The sequence below is a fragment of the Carassius carassius genome, chromosome 36 (assembly GCF_963082965.1).
Source record: "Carassius carassius chromosome 36, fCarCar2.1, whole genome shotgun sequence".
Taxonomy (NCBI): domain Eukaryota; kingdom Metazoa; phylum Chordata; class Actinopteri; order Cypriniformes; family Cyprinidae; genus Carassius; species Carassius carassius.
This window is the reverse complement of record NC_081790.1, coordinates 13404195-13427403: the sequence shown is the minus strand read 5'-3', so window position 1 is coordinate 13427403 and position 23209 is coordinate 13404195. Positions and strand designations below refer to the sequence as shown.

Below are 23209 nucleotides of genomic sequence, written 5' to 3'. Positions count from 1 at the left end.
TTTCTGGAGGGGAGAGTCTTTTCTTTAATAGAGAAGTGCTCTTCTCGTGGTCTGTAGTGAATCTGGTTTAAATAGTCTATAAAAGCAGTGGGACTCCAGGTTTCCAGCCCAGGCCAACAGGATTCTCCCTTCACCTCCCTCTGCGATTGCCAAATTCACAGGCCAGAGAAGCCAAAGTCCTTAACACATATGTACAATGGTCAAATTTTTTTAGACGTTTTGCCCCCCATTGAGCGCACTTGGGTTTATGATAATTAAGAGCGAGTGCTGTGCCAAGGTAATTGATTCCACAGTAATTGGGGGTTTAGATTTGATGAGATTAATAAAAAAAACACAGATTACTCCACCAAACCTTTCCAACTTTCCACCTTGCAGCAGTGGAATATTTTGATGTCAATATCTTCATATAGTGAGATGAGATTGACTTTTTGCAGGGACGTTTAAAAATATGTGGAGTGGAGAGATGAGTGACATCTCACGCTGGGCCGCCCAATTCAATTCATGCACAACTCAGCATGGCAGACGCTGCTCTAAGGAAATATCTAATGTTTATTTTAGAGGCTGTTCAAATCCCAAGATGCATGTTCAATAACAGACTCTGTGGAGATATTGTAGTACTCGTGTGCTCATAAAGGAAGCCCACGGAGCATGTACTGCATGGTGACATTTATGAGAGCTATTCTGCGATGAGACAAAGAGGCCGAGTCTGAACTTTGATGAATACCTCTGTTTGGTATTCGTACTGACCCGCAGAGACGCCTGTACTCGTGCTAAAATATGTTCCGTGTCATTATAGTAATCCAGAAATCCTTATGGGAGACTGGCTTGTGCAGTTCGAATAATATGACTGTGGATAATCCTGCGCTCAGAAGCTGGGTTGCATGAGACTAGCGAATGCTTCAAAAAGGCCTTTGTAAAGCCACTGACTTGCTCTGTGACTCTCCAGACAGAAGGACTGAGTGCCATTTGATGTGTTGTTAGTGCTTGCGGGGCCTTACACTTTACCCTCCCTGGATTACTGCGGGGGTTTACTGTAGTCCGAACGTTGGCCCCTGCGGCTCAAGTGTCCTCAGCTTTAAAACGTAGTCTCAAAAATCATTTTCTCAAACAACAATGCTGTTTTCTTTTACTTGTACCTTTTGGTTCTTCCTTGTCCTCTTCTTCTTCCTCATCTTCCTTGTCTTTTTCTGCTGCTTCATGTCTTGCTGCTTCATCTCTTGCTGCTTCTGTTGCGAATGCTTCTCCTGCTGCTTTTTCACCTGTTGCTTTTTCTTCTGATGCTTCTTTCTTTGCTGCTGCTTCCCTATTCCTCTGCGGTTTATGTTGCTTTTCTACTTGTTCATCTTCCTCTGCTACTGCTTTTACTCTTCCTCTGCTCTTCTTCCTCTTCTTTCGCTGCCACTGCTTCTTACTCTGCTGCTGCTACTCCATATTTTGCTTTTTCCTTTGCTGCTGCTTCCTTTTCCGCAGATGTTTTTGTTGATTTTTTACTTGTTCATCTTCCTCTGCTACTGCTTTTACTCTTCTTCTTTTTTTCTGCTACTTCTTTCACTGCTTCTTTTGCTTCTGCCTCTTCATCTATTGCTTCTTCCTTTGCTGCTGCTTCTGGTTCTTTATCTCTTGCTTCAGTTGTTGCTGCTTTTTCCATTTCCCTTGCTGTTTTGTTTGCTGATACTGCTTTTACTCTTCTTCGGCTTCTTCCTCTGTTGCTGCTTCTCCATCTATTTCTTCTTTCTTTGTTGCTGCTTTTCCTGTGCTGTTTATTTATTTGCTTTTCTGCTGCTTCATCTTCCTCTGCTGCTGCTTTTACTGTTCCTCTGCTCTCTGCTTCCTGTTTTTTTTTTTACTGCTGCTGCTATTTCTTCCTCTGCATCTGCTTCTTCATCTATTGCTGCTTCCTTTGCTGCTGCTTCTGGTTCTTAATCTCTTGCTTTCTTTGCTGCTGCTGCTTCTTTTTCCTTTTGCTGTTTTTGTTGCTTTTCTACTTCATCTTCCTCTGCTGATGCTTTGTTTTCACTGCTCTTCTTCTTCCTTGTCTTCTGCTGCTGCTGCTTCTGCTGCTGCATCATCTGTTGCTGCTGCATCATCTGTTGCTTTTTCCTCTGCTGCTGCTTTCTTTTCTTTTGCTGCTTCTTCTGTTACTTTTTTACTTCTTTTCCTTGTTGCTTTTTTACTTAGTCTTCTTCATCGGCTGATGCTTTTACTCTGCTCTTCTTCTTCCTCTTCTTTTGATGCTGCTGTTTCTCCCCCTGCATTTCTTCTGCACCACTACCTTCTTTTTCTTCTTCATCATCTCTATCTTTTGCTGCTGCTTCCTTCTATCATCACCATCAGCTTATTCTAATTCTATCATCCATCCTTCTATCATCACATCAGTTTATTCTAATTCTTCATAAAATTAATATTAGAACAAGCCGTTTAACTTTAAGCCAGCTTTCACATCAGAAACAGGTGTTTTGAAGTGCTCCCTTCTAAATTTATCTTGGATTTCTGAAACGGACATGATGGAAAACACCAGAAGACATGATAATGGGATCTGCTCATGGGCTGTGTTCATTAAGCACTCTTTTGTCTGTTTTTTTTTTTTTTTTTTTCGCTAAATTTACATCACCTTCGTAAAGTTGAACCAAAAATGAGAAAAGTCTGTAATCACGATAGCAGTTTTGCTTTTAAAACGGCAGAAGAACCAGTCATAATTCTTTAAGATCTTTACCAAAAGAATCAGCCTCAGACACCCTCCCTCAACAGGCGGAATGAGCGAGCATTGCGAGGCAGCTTATTTTTAGTGCATCAAAACAGAACACAAAAAAACCCCTAGAACAAAAGAGTTTTAACGTTCATATGCTCGATGCTTGACACACAGCGCTAACCTGGTTTTTGTTTGTAGCAGTCTGGCTCTTGAGAGCTTCACTCTTGTGTAATGCTCAAGCTTTTCAGTGGAAACACTTTTATAGACACAGACAATGGCAGAAAGGCAGAGACACAGCTCGGCTCTTTGATTGTTTTGTTTTCTTTTGTTGTTTTTTTTATTGCTTTGTTCTTTCATTGCAAACTTTCTGTTTTTATCCTTTCTGTTCTGAGCGATTTGATTTTTTTTTTTGAGTGACACCAAGCAAGTGGCTTTGCCCTCCACCTCCTCCGCTCCCTTGTCTTCAGGAGAAGGTGCTGAAGAATGGTATTAGGTATGTCGTGTGTATTGTGGTGTACCATTTCAGTCACACACACCCACCCCCTCACTCCTCTCGGCTTGTGCACACCGTCTCTGTTTGTTTTAATGTGGACTTGGCAGGGCGCCAGTCTGGGCCGCCTGCCACAGCCCAGGGTACAGTATGTACAGTGAATTTTGTGCCAGTTTTTTTCTTTCCTGTGTTGTCTTTTTTCAAATTATTGTCTGACAGCAGCGGTTGTGGTGGCTGTTTTGTTGGGGGTTTTTCTTCTGGGGCTTTCAAGGCCTCACGTCCTGGAGTTTGGGTGGAAGTGTATTGCGGCGAGAGCCTGATAATGGAAAAGTGCGTGTGTTTTTTCTCAGGTTTAAGGTCAACATGGTCTTGGGAGCTGCTGGGTAGTGAGGCAGCACACCACTGGAGCAAAAAAAAAAAAAGTGGGGGGGGGGGGAGTGACTCAGCCATTTGGAGCACGACTAGGCTATTAGTGTTATGTGAGCTTCCCTTGTGACTTCAAAGAGTGCAGAGCATGGTCTGGGTAGGCTAGCCAAGGGACATATTTTGATCCATTTTTGAAAGGAGAGGCAAAGTTTTTTGCTGGGATTACAGATCAACATATGCTGTTTAGCATATATCACAAATATTTTTAACTTTAACTTTATTTTTAACTTATATATATATATATATATATATATATATATATATATATATATATATATATATATATATATATATATATATATATATATATAATGTATGTTTATATGTATATGTGTGTGTATTTGTGTGTGTGTGTGTGTATATATATATATATATATATATATATATATATATATATTTAATTTTTTTTTTATTTTTTTTTATCTGCAGCTATAGCTGTTAGAGGTCAACAACGATTGTATTAATATAATGTAAAATCTTTTTGTATTAAAAAATACATCTTTTTTATACTTTTGATATATTTTACATATAATAATAATAATAATAATAATAGTAATAGTTCTGTATATGCATTTCAAAGTTGTAATTATTTTTTATTTATACTGTATATTTAAAATATGATTATAAATGTATATTATATAATCATAATGATCTTTTTTTTTTCAGGACGTTATGCAACTTGTCCATGTTCGCGACTAATTTTTCTAAGTTCTTCATCGTAGGCTATCATAAGTTTATCTGTAGTTCAAACTACTACTGTATTAATATATCTTTTAATAACATATTTTTACTAATTTCATATAATACTTTTTACACTTCATGTTTATACATTTAAACCATATTCCGGGGTGTGATTCTTCCGGAAAAATCCGGAAAATCCGTCTTTTTCGACCTGAAATTGATGCTCTCGCAAAACATGCGGGGCGTAGGCGGTTGCGATGGGTCGGGTATTGGTAAACATAATGATCGCTCACCACTGTCAACGTTTTTTGTACCTTTGAATAATGTCGTCATGTCACTCCGCAAGTAGTCCAATAATTTGTCATGATTGAAGTTCAAAGTGTACGCGCACCGTTCTGAATGCGCACACACCCAACCATCTACTCACATGAACAGCTTCAGTTGACTGACGAAGACCGTAAACACGGGTGATTCATGTAAGCAAATCCAATATATTGTCTTTCATTTATATATGCAGGTCTAGTAAAATTTAACCAATCAATTGATCACTTTTGTCATGATTCCATAACAGTAATGTTAAACGATTCTGGGCTAACTTAGCAAAGTTATTGCTTACTTCTAGCTAGAAAGTTTAGCAGCTTCTACAAGGCTCGAAATTGCCAACATTTTTGTCGCATATGCTCCTGAAATTTAATCTGTGCGACCTAAAAATATATTTGGGAGTAACGTTATATGCGCGGAGCATATGAGCATATCTGTCCACTAATGACTCGTCCGATTTGCGAACTAATGACTCCTTTGAACCGATTCACTTTAATGAATGCTTAAATCTGATCTGGGTCGAGTTTCCCGATAACAATGTATCTTAGCTCTGAAGAGCGCTCTCAACGTGCAAGGTTATAAATTCCGCATATAAATGCCGCAATTCCACACGCTTTTCCCAAAAACTTTACTTGACATGAACGCGTTCTACGTGCTACTTAAGAGTCGCTGTCCATTCGCGAAATTCGTGCTGAAATATAACCTATGGAATCGTATTCTGAACCTTCAACCTAATAATCGTCTTCTGTTGTGAATTAGCAATCATATAAGTCTATAATAAAGCACTGACAAAATGGCTGAACAAAAACACAAGAAAAGATACCTTTCAAAAATATAGAGGCAAATAAAGATGTTATTTTTAATAGATGTAAAGGACACAATAGTAATAAGGAAAAACAAAACATCTGGGAGGACAAGAAATGCCCAATAAATGGCTAGTTTTCGTGCACATCAGCAGCAAGTTATTGACAGATTTTTTGGATTTCATCCCTATTTTGCCCAGTCTTTGAAGCATATTTCCCACATTACTCCTTTTATGATTTTTTTTTTTGTTCAATTTAAATTTTTCTACCCTTTTTTAATTATTTATTTTATAAATTCATTTAAACAAAAAAACAAGTACAATATTTTTTATTAATTTATTATTATACTATATAAATTATGTTATGTGTGCGTGTGGTGGGGGGGGGTAAGTGCACCGTATAGTTTCCTGCTTTTTTGTCCTTTGTCGATCACACCTATGATATTCCTAAATATTTTATATTATAATTACTATAACCTGTTTGCATAGTTATTTTTTCATTGTTTCCAGGATGTTATGCAACTCATCCATGTTGGCTTCTCACTAATTTGTCTAGTTTCTTCAGTGTAGGCTATTATGCATTTTTATTTTTTTATATATGTATAAAACCATCTTTTTATCTGTATTTAACCATATGCAGCTTTTGCAGTTCTCCAGATAAAGAGTTCTACAACCTGAGGTGAAGTAACATTCAGCAGGCATAAAAAGTTTCCTCTTTTTTCCCCCCCTACCTGTTTGGGCAAAGCTGGCTGAATTCAACTGTCCACACCCATGCATGCATGCACATGTACACTTGGGGACTCTGTGAACACTCTCATTAGCAAGGCGAAGTGCCTGGTCCAGGCTGATTAAGTCTGTGTTATTCTCCAGAGGGCCCAGCCAGTGGACCTCACTTGACTTCATTAGCTCAGTAGACTGAGACAGGGCTAACACAGCAAGACCCCTTGTACACTATCCAGCAGCTTGGCATGTGCCTTTGCCATTGTAATCACACATTTATGCAACTGTGCCTGTGTGTTTTTAGTAAAAGTTTTGTAACTCTTCCATAACCTAGTCATTTAGAAGAAATGGGAATCATTTTCTTGGCTATTGTGATCTATGAGCTGTTGCTTTCAAGTTGACTTGCAAGCACATGTGCTATTCTTTCTTTTGATGACAGCGAATTAGCCGTTTCAATTATGGCTGTGTTACTTGGCCCGCAGGCTTTTCTTTAGCTCCATTGTTGCCTAGCTATTATCTTCGTTGTGTAGCTTTTGTCGGCCCACTTCACAGTGGTTTCCTGGTTCATGTCCTCAGCTGCATGTGTTGACACTGTGTTTAAGCACAGAAACAGTTCTCATATCGGTGTCCTCGTTCTTCAAGGTGAGAAAATAAATTTTCACAAACTGCTTTCATTTCTCATCCTAGCATAATCTGAGGTCACAGTGAGCCAAAATTGTGCTTGCAGATTTGTGTATAATATAGACCAGTGGTTCTCAACTATTTTTTTGTTTGTTTTAAAGATTGGACATCAAGTGGTGACCACACAAAGTATTGTATTAATAATATTAATACAAAAAAGAAATAAAAATAATATCTTTCATTATATATTTCTATGTGAAAACAATAAAAAAAATCATTAGTAGTATTATTACCATTTTATTATTATAAATATTATATAAATTTTATTACAAATATATTATTTATTATTTTTATTTTTATTATTTTTCTTACAATACAACAGTAAGATATCAAAATAGTTATACATATTACATATCTTATAATAATAATAATAATAATTATTATTATTATTATTATTATTATTATTATTATTATTATTATTATTAGATCATTATACTTTTTTTTTAATGTCCAGTGTAAAATTCAGGGCCTGAAAAAAAAATAGTAGTATTAATATTATATGGCTCAAAAAAATAAAAAATAAACATTATGGTTGGCACAAACATCACCTTTGGAAAATTTGTATATATATTTTTCTCTAGTTTTGTTCATGGTTTTCAAGGTTTCACAAACGTGTCCATGTTAGCTTGGACCAAGTGACATGTAGATAATTTTTTTCTTTCATTTTTCTTTCAATTTAACCGTGGATTTTCTTTCATGTCCGTGACCTTGTCAAAACAGACGGTCACGGCCCTCCAGTTGAGAACCACTGCAATAGGAAGCTGAATAGAGACACTGAAAATGTGAGGCATGAAGGAAGAGGAAAAGAGAAGACCGAGAGAGCATTTCCCTCTCTCTCTCTCTCTCTCTCTCTCTCTCTCTCTCTCTCTCTCTCTCTCTCCGTTTCTCTCTCTGTCAGAAAGCGCTGGGCTCCCACAGTCTGGCCCCTCGCCAGCTCTTCCCTCACAGTGATGACATCATCAGCTGCCGGCAGGTCTGGATGTTCTGCCAACATTCCAGAGCGTTTATGATCGCTCGCAGATGTGAGTCCAGGAACATACTGTACCCAAACTAGAAATTAATGAAACTTGACTGCTTTCCAAGCCACATATTCCAAAATAGAGAGCCTGCAAATGGAACGGGGGGGTGGAAGAAAGGGCTCTAAATAAAGAGTGGGGGGAAAGGGGGAGAATGCCCTGGTGCTCAACGCTCTCATGTAAATTCTTTACAGCAGCTGATAAAGCCCCCTTCTCACCCTCCTTCCTCCTCCTGCCCTCCCTCATGTGCAATAGTCAGGGGATGACAGGCCGCATGGATAAATGGCCTGGGCTTCTGTTTGGCCGCATGCCCTAAGTTCTCTCTGGTGGTTTAAACCAATAATACTTTCCCTGACCTGTTGATGTACATTAAATCCCCATTTAAAACAGCGTTTGAATTATGTGCCACATAAATCCTCCGTTATAAGGTCCAGGAGAAATGATTACGCATGTGGGTAATGGCTCTGTAATTGTTTGACAAGTTTACATCCCATCAAAAAGCTGACAAGAGTTTATTCCCATGATGCCCAGGGGTGAGCTGCACAGTGATTTTTCTCAGCCTCGGATGGCATGACATGATAAATATTAAAGTCTGCTTTAATGTTTGTGGTTAATGTTTTGAGTCATGAACAGGAAATTATGAAAACTCACAGACTTGAGTGAATCCCTAAATACTATGATTTCATCTGAATAAAACCTCAAGTCTGGGTGTTAAACTGAAGAAACAGTTTTTCAAGTCACGGTTCGGTTCATTTTCGGTACAGTAAGGGAAAGAAATGCAAACATTAAACTGCAGGTTGTTTATTACTATAAACTTTTTTTAACAATTTGTTTACACTTTTTTTAAATACTTTTTAATAAAATATATATAAAATAAAAAAAAGAATAAGAATTAAAATACTGCTGCAAAGTTCTCCACTAAATAAAATACTCTCAGTCTCAAACCAATATCATATAATAAAATATAATGAAAAATATAAATAAATAACTATGATTACAGTGCAGCATTACCAATCCCAGCTTGTAGGCCTGCTCATATTTAAAAAATATATATCACTTTTCCAAAGTGTAAAGTGCAGCATCAACAGTTTCAATTTTTAAAACTGCTCAGATTTCGTTCTTGCGTTGGACCGATCGGAATTAAGAGCAAAGGTCTATTTAAATGCTGACGGGAGCTGCGTTTGAATTACACGTTTTTTTCCTAGTTGTAGTGATGTTCACACTCGCATGATGCCTTTTGAAAACCTTAGGCCGGTGACACACTGGCATATTGCACCTGTCAAACATAGTCTATTTTGCCGTCAATACTGTTGACGGTGTCCTTTATCAGTAGGCTTTATATTTATGCTCAACATGAAGTATAGATATTGTTGTCGTGAAGACAAGAGCCTGGTCTGTCGGCTGCCTCCCTCTATGTCACCTACAGTAGCAGCAGCGCCCCAGTGCCTCGTAAGGCACGATTCTGGTGTGTAAAGACACAGAAAACGCGAAGCAGCCGTCACGCAACTGACACGCAGCAGAAACGCCACGCTCACGCCACACAGCCAGTGTGTCACCGGCCTTAGAATCTGCTGCAGGGCGGGATTTGTGCTGAACGCGGAGACTTCTGCCACTTAAAATGTTCGTTTGGAAACACGAAAATGTACCTATGTTCCACATACAAAATATTGCATTCGGTCATTGCACACGTGCACCGTACCGAAAGCCCTGTACCGAAACGGTCCGGTACGAATACACGTACCGTTACACCCCTATATATATATATATATTAGTGGTGGGCATAGATTAATTTTTTTTTATCTAGATTAATCTCACTGTGATCTTGAAATTGGCTCATTCGAATTCTGACGAAGACATTCAGAATATGTGTGTTACCCAAATAAAATTGACAAACAGTAAGTCTTTGAGAAGGGGTTTATCAAGCTAGGTGGTGCATTAGAAAAGGGTCTCATCTCCTGTTTCCAAAATGCATCACAAAGTGCTTGAAAAAGCTGTAAACTAATTCCACATTGCACAAGGTGCAAACAACCTTACGCCTGTTTCACGCATACTCCGTCTGCAGTGGGTATGCATTGCATATTTTTTTACGCACCCATGTTAACGGATTCCAGTTGCGTTCCAGGAGCGTTGCGTCTGCAGCAGTGCAGCGATCGTTTACGTACCGCGTAGCGAACTGCAAACGCGTCCTGTGTGAAAGCACATCGAGTCCGTGCTGCACCACATACGTAACGCACACGGACTGAGTATGTGCAGACGGAGTATGTGTGAAACAAGCGTGAGCAGGGCCGTAGCTGGGGTCAGCGGGGACCAGGTGAATGTTGTACCAGTGGGCAACTTTGAGAATAGATTAACGGCGATATTTTTTTTATCGCCCAAAAAGAGTCACACGTTAACGCCGATAACGGCCCACCACTTATATATACATGTATTTTTTTATTTTCTTTTAAATTGATTTTGATATATCAATGGATTTAGCAGTTTATTGTATTTTTTGTATTTTACTATCTAGAGTGATTTATTCCGTTCCTGCATTTGTTATTACGGAAATACACATCAGCTTAGAATTTTTCTAAAATAGTCATATTTTTAATATTTCACAATTCTTTCTGCGAAAAGGGATTAAAAAAAAAAGTGGCATCACTATGCAGTTTTTTTTCTCTTTTAGGATGGTTCAGTTTAAGGATGTTTAGTATTTGTTTCATTCCACTTTTCATTGCAGCCATCATCTTGTTACCATTTTTCGATTTAAACATGGAATAAGCTCACACCAGCTATAATACCCTGTTAAAGATCCTGATCTTAGTCCTTTGTTGTCGGGTATTGCAGCTTTAAATCTCTTTGGTTGCTAAGTAGCAAGTGCCCCTGTGCTCTAATGGGCTGATTTGGTATTCAGCTCAATGCTGGGTCTTATTTTTGTATGCGAGACAAAGTGTTTTGATGGAGGGTGATTGCAGCAGCGTCTGGAGGCTGTTTGGGAGTTTTATGGGCTGTACAGTACACCGTGTGCCTTCTTAAACAGAACACAGGCGATTGAATTTTGGATTTGCTTCATCATTTCTCTCCTCTGAGCAGCCTCTGTCAAAAAGGGAGCGTAGCTGGAAGGGCACAGATTAATTTGTTCTGCTGGAAATGAGAGCGGTACAGCAAAACACACACAAACACGCAACATGCGCGCACAACGAGCATTCTGAAGAATACGGTGAAACGCACAGAGGCGCAACTACAGCAGGGAAAGCTGCTGCCGTCAGAATGGATGGACACCTATGAATGGCAATGATGCTGGTATTGCATGATTAGGCAACACGTGTAAATTGACTGGTGTAATGCATTTGAATTTATTTATATTTATTTAAAATATATATATATATTCTAGGTTCTTCAAAGTAGCCACCTTTTGCTTTGATTACTGCTTTGCACACTCTTGGCATTCTCTTGATGAGCTTCAAGAGGTAGTCACCTGAAATGGTCTTCCAACAGTCTTGAAGGAGTTCCCCGAGAGATGCTTAGCACTTGTTGGCCCTTTTGCCTTCTGTCTGCGGTCCAGCTCACCCCTAAACCATCTCGATTGGGTTCAGGTCCGGTGACTGTGGAGGCCAGGTCATCTGGCGCAGCACCCCATCACTCTCCTTCTTGGTCAAATAGCCCTTGATGCCTTCAGTGTGACTCTACAATTTTCATAGTCATGAAAATAAAGAAAACTCTGAATGAGAAGGTGTGTCCAAACATTTGATCTGTACTGTGTGTGTGTGTATATATATATATATATAATATAGGTGTGTTAAATTTAATTAAATTTTTTATTTTAAATGCTGTCATTTTAGGCCATTACAGTTGAAATTGTGAACAATTTTCTTGATAGTGTCTGAGCGAAAGACTTTTATTGTTTTACGACACTAACAAAATTGGACGCAATCGAGTCTAGAAAGCTGTTTTGTGTCATATCTCAGTTTTATATCCGTTTATATCACGGTAAATCTTTATGGTGCAATCGCTTTCACCTCACTGATAACTCTGCTTTGCTGACATACATATGAGGGAATGCCTTGACCTAATCAAGGTTTCATCACTGATTCACAACAATGGCTGATAAATAATCAACACCAGAGGGATACCACCCTCCAAGTCCTGCAGACCCAACCGCACATATCAGTCAAGCCCCTTGTTTGCGAGTGTTTTAGGTCATACTGATTTAAACCAGTCTGGTGAAGTCGCAGTTCCGCCACCAGATTTCAGTCACTGGCAGAGTCCCTGGAAAAAATGATGATTTGTTTGTTTATTGGGTTTTGTTTGTGTTCAAAGATCAAGGCTTTGATTGCAGCTGCAAGCCAGTGGTTGAAATGCATTGGTGTGGTGTGTTGTTGCTGGTAGTGTGTGTGTGTGGGGGGGGGGGGGGGGGGTGCTGCTGAAGAGGAGGGGGTGGGGGGGGGGGGGTTTGTAAAGGGAGGCTAAATTTAAATTGTAATTGGCCGACTTCCACAAGCTTGCGGGCATTTTAATGAGTCATAATAACTTCATTTAAAACCAGCTGAGCAGAAAATAGATTGGAGAGGAGCCTGTGGCCAGTATGGATTTAGTTTTCTTTTTTTTCTTTCATCATTGAGGCCGGACCCACTCTGCCAGGCCTGATTGGCCGCTGAGCAGACAGACATCCTTTGTGGATTTATCATATCACTGTCCACTTTGCATTCAGATCATATTCAGACAGTTCCCATCAGCTTCATGCTCCATATGGAGTGGTGAGTAGTCGGACAGTGCATTCATTCATGACTTGAATACATCAAACTCATGTCAATGCTTTAGTACTCTTCCTAAATGGCTTTTTCTACTATATCAAAGGAGTAGCTCACCCAAAAATTTTACTAAATTTTTTAATAAAAAGTCATACAGGTTTGGAACAATACGAGGGCAAATAAATGATGCAAAAATGTTAAATTTTGGGTGAAATATTCCTTTAAAAGTGGAAGTTGCAGGCAAAAATTAGATTTTAAGTCTCTAAATTAGATGTAGCCACGGATAAAAAGTTATTTACGAAGTGCCGTTAAAGAGCGCACCTCCTCCGTGATGGGGATTATTAGATTAAGATTAAGAGGGTCATCTGCTGCCGGAGTTGAAATAAATGATGGAATGTGTTGGCACACTCTGTGCCAGTCCAATTGAGTTTGAGTGAAGCAAGCGGGCACACCTCTATGGCAGAGGCCTCGTGCGCACCGCCCCATGTTAAGAAGGGCCCTCTAGCGTGAAACGCACATTCAAAGCCATGCGCGCACAGGGTACTGTCTAAAACCTTCAGCGCTGCCACCCACCGAAGCCTCACCTGTCCTTTATCTCGGGTTGAGGCCATGAAGACAGAATGTGTGCTCTTGTGTGATAAATGCCTGAATTCTGTTTATTCCATTCAAATGCATCTGTTTCCGCCTGCTGTTCTCTCTCACCCCCCGGGGGGTGTCTTATTCGAGACCTTTACATCTTATATCTTCCGTATATAGACGTGTACAGCATGTTTCCAGGTTTTCATTCTGAATAAATGCGGCAGCGGTGTGGTTTTTATTTTTAAATGCGTCAACGTCTAATGACATCCTCTCCGCCCCCTTAGCACAAAAAAATAAAAATAATAAATAAAAATAACCTGTTTAAGTCGCCCAAGAAAATGTTCTGTTATTTCCCTGCATATCTGTGGGTCAGTGCAATATAAAAAGCATCATTGTATCTATGCATATGCTTGATATACTTTGATTTGATTTCTGCATAATAGCAATAAAAGTAAATACTCTCCAAGGTACTTTTTTTTTTCATCGTGTTGCGTTAGCTCAGCCGATTGCTTTGGGAAACTTTTAGATCAATTTCTTAGCACAGATTAAAAAGCTATGAATCCCATTTATGGAAGAGCTCCCTTATGAAATGCTCTTTGAAACTTTCATATTTTGGCTGAAGAGTGAATCAGACGCTAAGCAAAGATCTGCCGACGGCGCTTTCATGTAAAAAAAAAAAAAAGATAAAAGCAGTCCCATCTGGAAGTAGCCAGGACACACAAGGGTTGCTTTTATGCTATCCAGTCCACTGGGAGGTTGAACATGAAAAGCAGCCGTGGATATTGTGTTATTACCGTTGCAAATGCGTCTGTGGATCAGAATACTAATCCCGGGCTTTCCAAACAATTTCAGCGCTGAAGAAAAACACCTCTATTTCAGGCACTTTGAAACCGTTTGTAGCGACACAAGTAATTAATGTGTAACGGGCAACTATACGACAAGGCAAAACCTTCTAAAACGCTCTGGGGCTGTTGTAAAAAATATATATATTCTCTGGAAAAGCATCAGATTATATAACTGACTGAAGAACTGCTGCCAATAGGTGCTTGTAAGAAAAAATTGAATCTAGCAGCTATATATGAATATCCTGTCTAGTCGATGCAGATTGTAATTGTGATCGTACAGAAATTCTATGTGCAAATGCAGAGCGAAAGAAGATGAAGAGGAAGTCAGTGGATCTGGAACGAGTGTGAGGACGTCGTAAAAATTTTTAGTGAGGAAGTTAAAGAGGGTGTCGCGCAGTCGACATTCGTGGAGAAAAAAAAAGAACTTTATGGAAGTAACTTTTTCCTCTTTTTTTTTTTTTTTCTTTTGCCATCACCCTCTTTCTCTTCCCCTTTCCTTACTTTTTTTTTAAGCCAAGGAAGGTTCCTGCTCTCTTAAAATTATAAAAAATCTTGTGACATAATGGAAAGAAAGATCAGGGTAAGTTGGTGTCATTTGGCACCCTGTGCAAGTTTATTTGTAGAACAAAATACACCATGAAGTTTGCAGTTCCGGTTTTGAATCTGAAGTTGATTAACTTTTATTAGTGGAAGAATCATTTCAAATCAAGCAATAAACAAATGTAAATGACTGCACCCGAGAGCTGCATTTCCTGTTGTTTTCCGTTGGATTTTTTATTTGTGCAATGCGTTCAGGCCGGTTGTTTGCTTCTTGGTCCCAGCTGGAGTTGCTTAAACTTTCAAAAATTAGATTTTTTTTGGAAACCTTAACACCCTTCTATCGCATGCCTGTGTTAAGTGTGGAAGGGTTTAATAATGACCTGTACTGTGTGGCTGTGTTCTAGATGCAGTCCTGTAGGTCGCTGTGTAGTCCGTGTCCCCTCCTCCACACTCCTGACCCAGGCCTTAATAAACTAGAGAGTGCCTTTGACTATGTGTGACTTGAAAGCAGGAAATAATGGGCACTAAATGTTAAATCTTTACAGGTTATTGACCTGTGGATCATACATGGGCTCTGTTAACTATGTGCAGCCTGACACTGACAGCCTAGCACTTTTGTTCCAGGCTTTTGACTATGCTAACACTTAACTGCATCTGTCAGTTGCTACTTAGCATTTCTCACATCGCTGTCAAAACTCAGGACTCCTTTAGATACTCAAACCATCATTTAAAATGAGAACGCCTGGGATTCTTTCCAAGTTAGTTTTTTGTGTCTGCATTGAGATGCATTCATTCTTTGTTGTTTATCTTTGGTCTTCACCTGAAATGAATATTAACATAATCGATTAATTTCTTTCTGGTTTTATTTTTAATAATATATAAGTTAAATTATTTTATTTCCATTACTAATGGATCACTTGGAATCCACAGACCACAGTTTGAAAACCACTCTTAAATTGATGTCGACCCATCCAATTATATTTCAGGACCTGGATTCACTCTCCCTCCTCATGAAAGGCAAATAAGGAAAGAACCAAACCGGCCTCCCACTGCTCTATGCCCAGCAGTAAAGGCATTTACAGCACTGTAAAGACGGCTCAATTGTCGCATCCAGCGGTTGGTTGAAGTTTCGGTGGTCGTTTTGGGAAAGGGTTCACCGCATGGTCAGGTTCTCCATTGATAAATAAAAGAGGGCTGGAGGTATCGCTTGTTTTCAGCTGACCTCACAGGGATTGATCATGCAGCAGAGGAGAGGCTGATCATTTCTTGCCCTTTCTTTCTTGGTGTGCAAACTAACTTTTCAAAAAGCATTTTGGCTGTTTACATAGGGGTGTTTGCAATTACAGATTTTCAAATTTGAGGAGTCACTGGGTTTTGTGAACAATTTTCAAGTAATGTAGTTTTAAAGATGCTTAAAAAACACAAGACGACATATCTGTCATCTATCACCCATTCCGACTCTTTAATTTTAGTCATAACATACAGTATACAAACCAAAGAAAACACTTTACCATAAGGTGTAATTAGAAAATGCATTTGATTGGTCAAATATGTAAAGCCTTTAAGATTGGACTTTGTTGAGGTGCTGAATTAATGATCCTGTGCTTTATACTATATTTTATTTATCTTTTTATGTCCCAAACATTGTAGTAGCCTAATTTGTACATTTTGTAATGCACAAGTTCCCTTTTCCCTTTTATTTATTTATTTTTTCTTCCTTCTTCCTTCTCAATTTGCCTGTTTGAAAATAAAGAATATAAAAAAAGAAAAAAAAAAAAAAAAGAAAATGCATTTGATGTCATGAACTAATAATTAATAATTATCAGTTCATGATAATAAACCAATTAATAATTTACATTTTAATTTATAAATATAGTATTGTTTGTTGCTAATGTTCATAATACATTTAAGTACACAACACGAAATACTAAAAATATATTATGCATTTTATTGACAGTAAACAAATATTTCCATTTCAAATAAATGCTATTCTTTTGAACTATTTTGTTTGTTATATAATCTTGCATAAAGTTTTCATGATTTACAAAGAAATACATTACATTTTCAAATGTATTAAAATGGAAAACAGTTCTTAAATTGTAATAACATGTCACAAAATGTATTGTATTTTTCCTCAAATAAACGTAGCCTTGATGAGCATACAAGACTTAACCTCAAACAGTGTAGTGTATTGTGGAATTAACGATGAACTAAATTAATCAATTCGGTAACATTGTTTTTCATTTTTAGTTTTTGATACCTAAACCTTTAACTAATGTTACCCAAGTAAATTAATATTTAGACTTTGGACTTGACTCTTTATCATGTATACTTGCCAGTGTCAACCTTGTATATGTGCTAGTGTCTACAAATTCTACAAATCCCACCTCAAGTGTGATGGTGGCTTAAACAGAGCTCAAACCACGGTGAGAAGCTAGAGGCTCCACTCATTTCCTGCCACTTCACACCAGGCTAACCCTACAAGTTCCTGTCCAGCCCAGCTCCTGTTTCCTCCATTTCTGAAAACTCCTCTCACTATACCATTAGGAAACCTGCCCAGACTCATAATTTAAGGCACCATGGCCTGAAGAAAAAAAAAGAGAGAGAGGCGAGAAAGGAAAAGGAAAACACATGGAACCTTTCACCTTTTGTTGCAGTGGAAGGGTTAGCCTGCCGCACACCAGGATCATACACAAACATTTTCCTGTTGCTGATATTTGTATTGTTTCTGCATGCAGATTGCACGGAGGCATCCGTCTGTACATTACTGATAGGTCTCCAGCTTGTACGTGTATGTGCATCTTTGTGAACTGAAAAATGCCCCAAGTATATCTGGAGCTAGACAGCGGAAATGATGGCGTTGTACAGTGAGAGAGAAAAAGTGGAAAATAGAGGACTGAGTGTGACCTGCCGGCCAGATAAATTGGTCTGCAGACCAAATGGATTAAGAGCTTTAAAGCAAGCTAAAAAACAAGTGAATACATGTACAACACTGTGCTCATTTTGAGCAGATAAATTTAGAAGTGTCTTTGATGTGAAAGTGTGTTTAGCAAGTCAATATTTGTCTGCTTTGGTCTGTCCCGAGACGTCCTCTGTCTGCGCACCAGACCATGAAGCTATCAGAAGAAGCCTAGATATCCTCAGTGTTTATCTCCTTTGCTATTCTTTCTGTTCTCTGTGAAGGCTGTATAAATATTAACCAGCTGACTTCTCTTCATTTTCTGATAGTACAGAGTAATCTACTGTATAGTGTCTGGAAATTCAGTCTGTGCTACTTGTTTCTTTAGTTTTGGGTCTTTTATACGTTTACCAAAGAAAATAAGTCTTTTAGTAAAATCTATAAGTTATTTTGTCAGATATCATCTCCTGAGGTTTTAGTTAATCACATTTTAAAGTGTGCTCTTTCTGTTTTGTTGGACGAAGGCTGTGCTGTCTTATTTGCAAATAAATGACTCATATGAATGGTTCTTCTTAATGATTCAATTTAAACGATTCATTAAACAGACTCCCAATACTAAGACTCCCTCACTGATCTGTGAATCATTTTTCTATTTTGTCTAATTGAAAATGGACACAGAACCGTTACTGTGATGTGTACTTCAGATTCGTCAGACTTAGCATCAGATTAAATCGGGGCTGATTCTTTAAAAATCCTTGAATTTAAGAAAATCAATATATTAGACTTGCCACTGCAGTTTCCACTTGGGTATTTTTATTCATGAGCGATTCTTTTGTATTCAAATCGTCTATTTGCATAGAAATAGAACATTTTGTTGCTGTTTCAGAGTTTTCTTTTTTTCTCATTGTTTATTTTAAATGGATGAAATATTAGTACCGCAATATATGTTGTGTGTCAGTGTCTATAATGTGTTACTGTATGTTTCCAGTATCCATAGTATTAAATATAAAAATATCTAAAGCTCTCATACAAATAAAATCCTTATTCAGCTACCTATACTTACCACTTGGACTTCGTACTTCAGTTACTTGCAGCTCTTTTCTAAATGCCAGATGAATTTCAAACTAGGGAATTGTTTTTTGCGCATACACCTGTAAATATTCAATGACTAGTATATTATGATAGAGCATGCATGGTTTGACAGTGCTTCCGAACATTCACCCATATTGAGTGGTTCTCTAATTTTCATTTTCATTTTAATCTAAATGCTTCATTTGAGGTTCCAGTGGCTCCCTCGTCATTGTTTCAGTCTGGAGCCCTGCATCAGCCTGACAGCGCTCCACAAATACACTCATCCACGCCGGCGTGCTGAAGTGAACATGCATATTTCTACAAGGGGGATCTGGCAGTCTCCCAGCATTTTTGTCTTGGTTGATAAAAAAAAATTACCCTGCCTGCAGTACACATCTAGTCAAGAGCGGGAACACACAGTTCCTGGCTGTCCTTTCCAATTGGCAGTCTCCGTACTGTTCTGTGACTGATAAGAGGATAGTGTAAATAAAACTGTACAGCACAGCTCGTTACCGCTAAAGGAAAAAGGAGAGCACGCTGTCTGTACTCATTGTTCTGACAGCGCAGTTTTTCCTTTTTATATGGATTTTTTTGCCTCTTTATTTTTTTTGGTACTGAGTGTGCTGTCTTATATAACGCATTTGTGTAGGCTCACCAAACAGCAAGGGTATGTTTTTGTTTGCACCGTATTTGTCTACTCATGTTCCCGCTTCCGAGCGACAAGGGGGGGGGGTGCGTCTGATCAGAGTGTGTGATGAGAATCCACCTTTATTAGACAATGTGCTTGTTCACAGGTCTTTCCATTACAGCTGTGCTGTAGTATCGCTCTCTTCAGGGACTCATCAACAAAGCCAGCGCGGTCCCACTGCTGGGTAATCTGACTCTGGATGTTTGCCACAGCTCCCGTATAGTCTCTGGTTTCACTCGCGTCATTTTAATCATGCGCATGGCCCATACAAACAAGACGGATCAACAAAGCATCCTCTTTCGGAAACCGTAAATCCCTGGGTTTCAGTTGTGCAATACATTCAGAGGAGGGAAGTGAAAAAGGAACGGGCCTGTGGCACGTGGCACCTCTCCTCCACTTGTTGGGAGCCACGGTTGTGTAAGGGCCCATTATGTCAGGTCGGCATCACTGTGGCAACTCCGAGTGAAGGAGGGAGGAAGTGGGAGTTGCTAGAGAGAGATTCTTTTATAGCCACAGTTTTTTTTTTATCTTTTCTTTTTTGCTGTAGAGGCAGTTATTTCTAGCACTGGTCTCTGTTTCTTGTCTTTGTTGGGAAGGGGTTTGAAAGTGGGGTATGAATTCTGCCAAATCTGAGGGAGGTGTTTTTCCTTCACACTTTTTTCCCCCTTTTTGACGTGCATAACAAGAAAATCGCTATTGATCAAAGAGAGAGGATAGAATTTATCACTTTAATTCCATGACTTTTGCTGGGCCTGAAAGCATACTCCTGCTGGGTGGCTGGATGTTGTCACCCCCTGTGAGATAATGACCCGCTTCAATAAGCTCCGTTTATGTTGTGGGCTGGGTTTTAAGGTTTGGCTTTTCCCTCTCTGCCACTTAAGGTGGTGATCAATGTCCCGCTGGCCCTCCATCTCAAGCTACTTTAGTTCCTGGACCTTTCTGCTCAGTGGCCAGATGCAATATCTACTTAACACATCAATAAAAAAAAAGCTATTGCGCAATAACCAAATTTATCCAAATAAAATAATTTTTTTCCTCTTGTGAGAAGTCATGGCGACAGATGTGTGTAGGTTTATGTACTGTATATCACAGCCAGCACACTAGCCATTATCTTTAATCGAATGAGATGTAGGTGTGTATCTTTGGTGAAGAGTTGCTTCTGAAACGTGTGGTGGCATGGCTTGTATAAACACAAACATTGACCAGTGTGGCTGTGTCAGAGCTGTAATGCTCCACAGACGTGTGCACTGTAAATAAGGGGTTATCTAAGCATTAATGGCAAGGAAAGCCCCTTATATACTTGAGAGCGGCAACATATGAGGTGTTTCTTGGAGGTTATAGTACATTAAAGAATAATCATGTGACATTTTTACGTACACCAGGTGATCTGTAAATGTGAGGGAAAAAAGTTTCCCTTGCAGTTTTGTGAAATTACGAATTGTCTGAAAACTACCTCATGTGAGGGTAAAAACATTTAGCGATTTATATGGAAGTTTTTGCAAAATGAACGTGTTTCCTTTGGGCATATTTTCAATTCACAATTTCAGTTTGCACAATTTGAAGGATAAAAGAAATGCAGCTAGTGTATATTGTTCTGCCATTGTTCTATAGATTTATCATTCTATCATTTTCTATCATTTTGTCTGTCTGTCATATCTGTATTTCTATCTGTCATTTAATCATTCTGCATCATTCAATGCTAATTTAATTCAAATTCTATCAGGTAGTCCACCCCAATATTATACTAATGGTCACGCCAGAAGTTGAGATGTCAGACCACTCAAGCAGCAATGTTTAGAATTTTCCATAGAGACAGTATTAACAGTTTTTGGGAAGTTAAATTTCGGATTGCTTGCTTACAGTTTCTCTGCACTTTAAATGCAGCACCCATTGCAGAAGAAACAGTGTTTTATGGTTAACAATTATTGGGTATGAATACTCTGAAGTAACCAGTTCTGAGGTCTGTGGTAGTTCCTCTTTGTGTGCAGTTTTTTGTTTAAATAATGATGTTTGATTTCTTGAGCCATTTAGAGGAACTTGTTTGTGCCACATTTATAAGTTTATTTTGCTGAGTGGCATCATCTGCAAGAAAAGAAAGAAAAACACTTTTTTTTTCTACTGCTTGACAGTACAGTACATTTTGCAACCTGGTTGCGAAATGAACTTTGGTTTTTTTTTTTTTTTTTTTTTTTTTTTTTTAATCTAAACTATGACTTCCTGTTGTGCTTGTAAGATTTAAATACATAATAATGAGGGCTGAAAGATCTGTTGCAAATTTTTAAAACTCCCTTTTGATCGAGCAGATACATACAGTGTGAATGCAATACAGTGTTTCTGCTTAATTCTGATTTATAGATCAGATTGTATATTGGCATCCTGTGGTCTCACAGTTCCTCTTGGTGTCCCATTGCAACATCTGAACATGCTATGCGGATGTCATATGTATGGCTTCCTGTTTTTATCTTCTTTTCAGGATTGTGTTTGACAGCATTTGTATGATTTTTAGTGAAAGAGTGCCTTGAATGATAAATCCTTTTTATGATACATTGCTTTCATTGCACAGTGCACACAAGATCAGTGTCTGGCATACATATCCTCCAAAACACAAGTTTTTGCCAGCAAGTTTTACTGAAGTGAATCCAGCAGACTAGATCTTGCAGGCACCAAATCATTTTACGTATTACTGAGTGTTCAAATAAGAGATATGACACCATGCACCTCCCGAGGACCTCCAAAATGATGAAGATTGAATAACCTTTGCATTTCTTTTTGTCTTGTAGCTGGTGAGAAAGCCATCGTTTGTGACCAGTGTGGAGCTCAGTTTCAGAAGGAAGATGCTCTAGAGGCCCACCGGCAGATCCACACAGGTGCGACACACACACACCAACCCACACTGCACAGATCAAACACACTCAGACGTCTTGCATTCAGTATAAGCAGTATGTCACTGTATGTACAAGTTTGCATTTGAGGGCCCACATGTGTTTACGTTTAATAAGATAAATTATTACTATACTTAAGGTCTTATATTTTTTTCAGGAAAAACATGCACAAGCTTTCTTTATCTAAATTACTTTTTATTTATTCACATTTTAGAAAAATCTTATTTTACGTCATGCCTTTGCAGAATTTCTAAATGGTCACTTTCTTAAATCATGTTTCATATTTATTTTGTGTTTTGTGTGTATATATATATATTAAAAAAAGGGAATATAAATACCTCTGCTTTACATATCCTCCATCTGTTGTTTATTAATGCAGTTACAAATGGGTAGTGTTGAATAGCATGCTCATGTTCAGATTTATATTTAATACGTAAGAAAATAGCAAGCTGATTACATTTGTAATAATTATAATTTGGAATGACTTGAAATTAATTCTAAATGTAAAAAATAACTTAAGAATTGTTATATTGCTTTTGTTGTCTCTTTTATAAATTATTTACTGTATTTACAGTATTTACTGTATTTACTGTATTTACTAGTAGAGTAAATAATGGAAGGTTTTTTCCTATTTAAATTAACTTTTGCGAAATGTTTTATTCCCAAACTTGTATCCATGCAATATTAAGAATTCTTCTATTCTATGAATAGAAGTTCACTGTGTGTTTATTCGCAAAGCCTGGTAAACAGTCAGCCACCTTGGTTATTTATAAACAAATAAAGCTTGAGCCACGATCATGTGTTTAAAGAGTTGCGTCCAACAACTTCTTTGGAACACATGGTGACAGGCAAATGTTTACTGCAAGAGTTGAAAGGCAAGCCACACTAGCAGGTATAAAGCTGGCAACCAACTCCAACAATTACGCACATACATACCTGCTTGTCATTCTAGGCTGATAAATTATTGGTTGTGAGAAACAGGGCAGTTGTGGTCAGGCTTGGTTGGATTGGTTTGTTTATTAGGTACGCTAAAAAAAATGTTGTGGCATGGAAGGAAGACCTCTCCAGTTTCCGCTTTTGCTTGCGAACTTTGTGGCAACCCGAGTGGGGTATGTGCTCATGTGCACCTGACCCTGATATGATGACCTC

The 23209-nt window shown here is 38.4% G+C and overlaps 1 protein-coding gene across 4 annotated transcripts in view; it reads left to right on the top strand.

The window, feature by feature from the left end:
* LOC132117225 (zinc finger and BTB domain-containing protein 16-A) overlaps positions 1-23209 on the top strand; it is a 118357-nt gene that overhangs the window by 56308 nt on the left and 38840 nt on the right. For all 4 annotated transcript variants that reach the window (XM_059526362.1, XM_059526358.1, XM_059526361.1 and 1 more), the window contains one exon: positions 21959-22045. In XM_059526362.1, coding sequence (XP_059382345.1) covers positions 21959-22045 — 87 coding nt within the window. The remainder of the gene's footprint in view (positions 1-21958; positions 22046-23209) is intronic.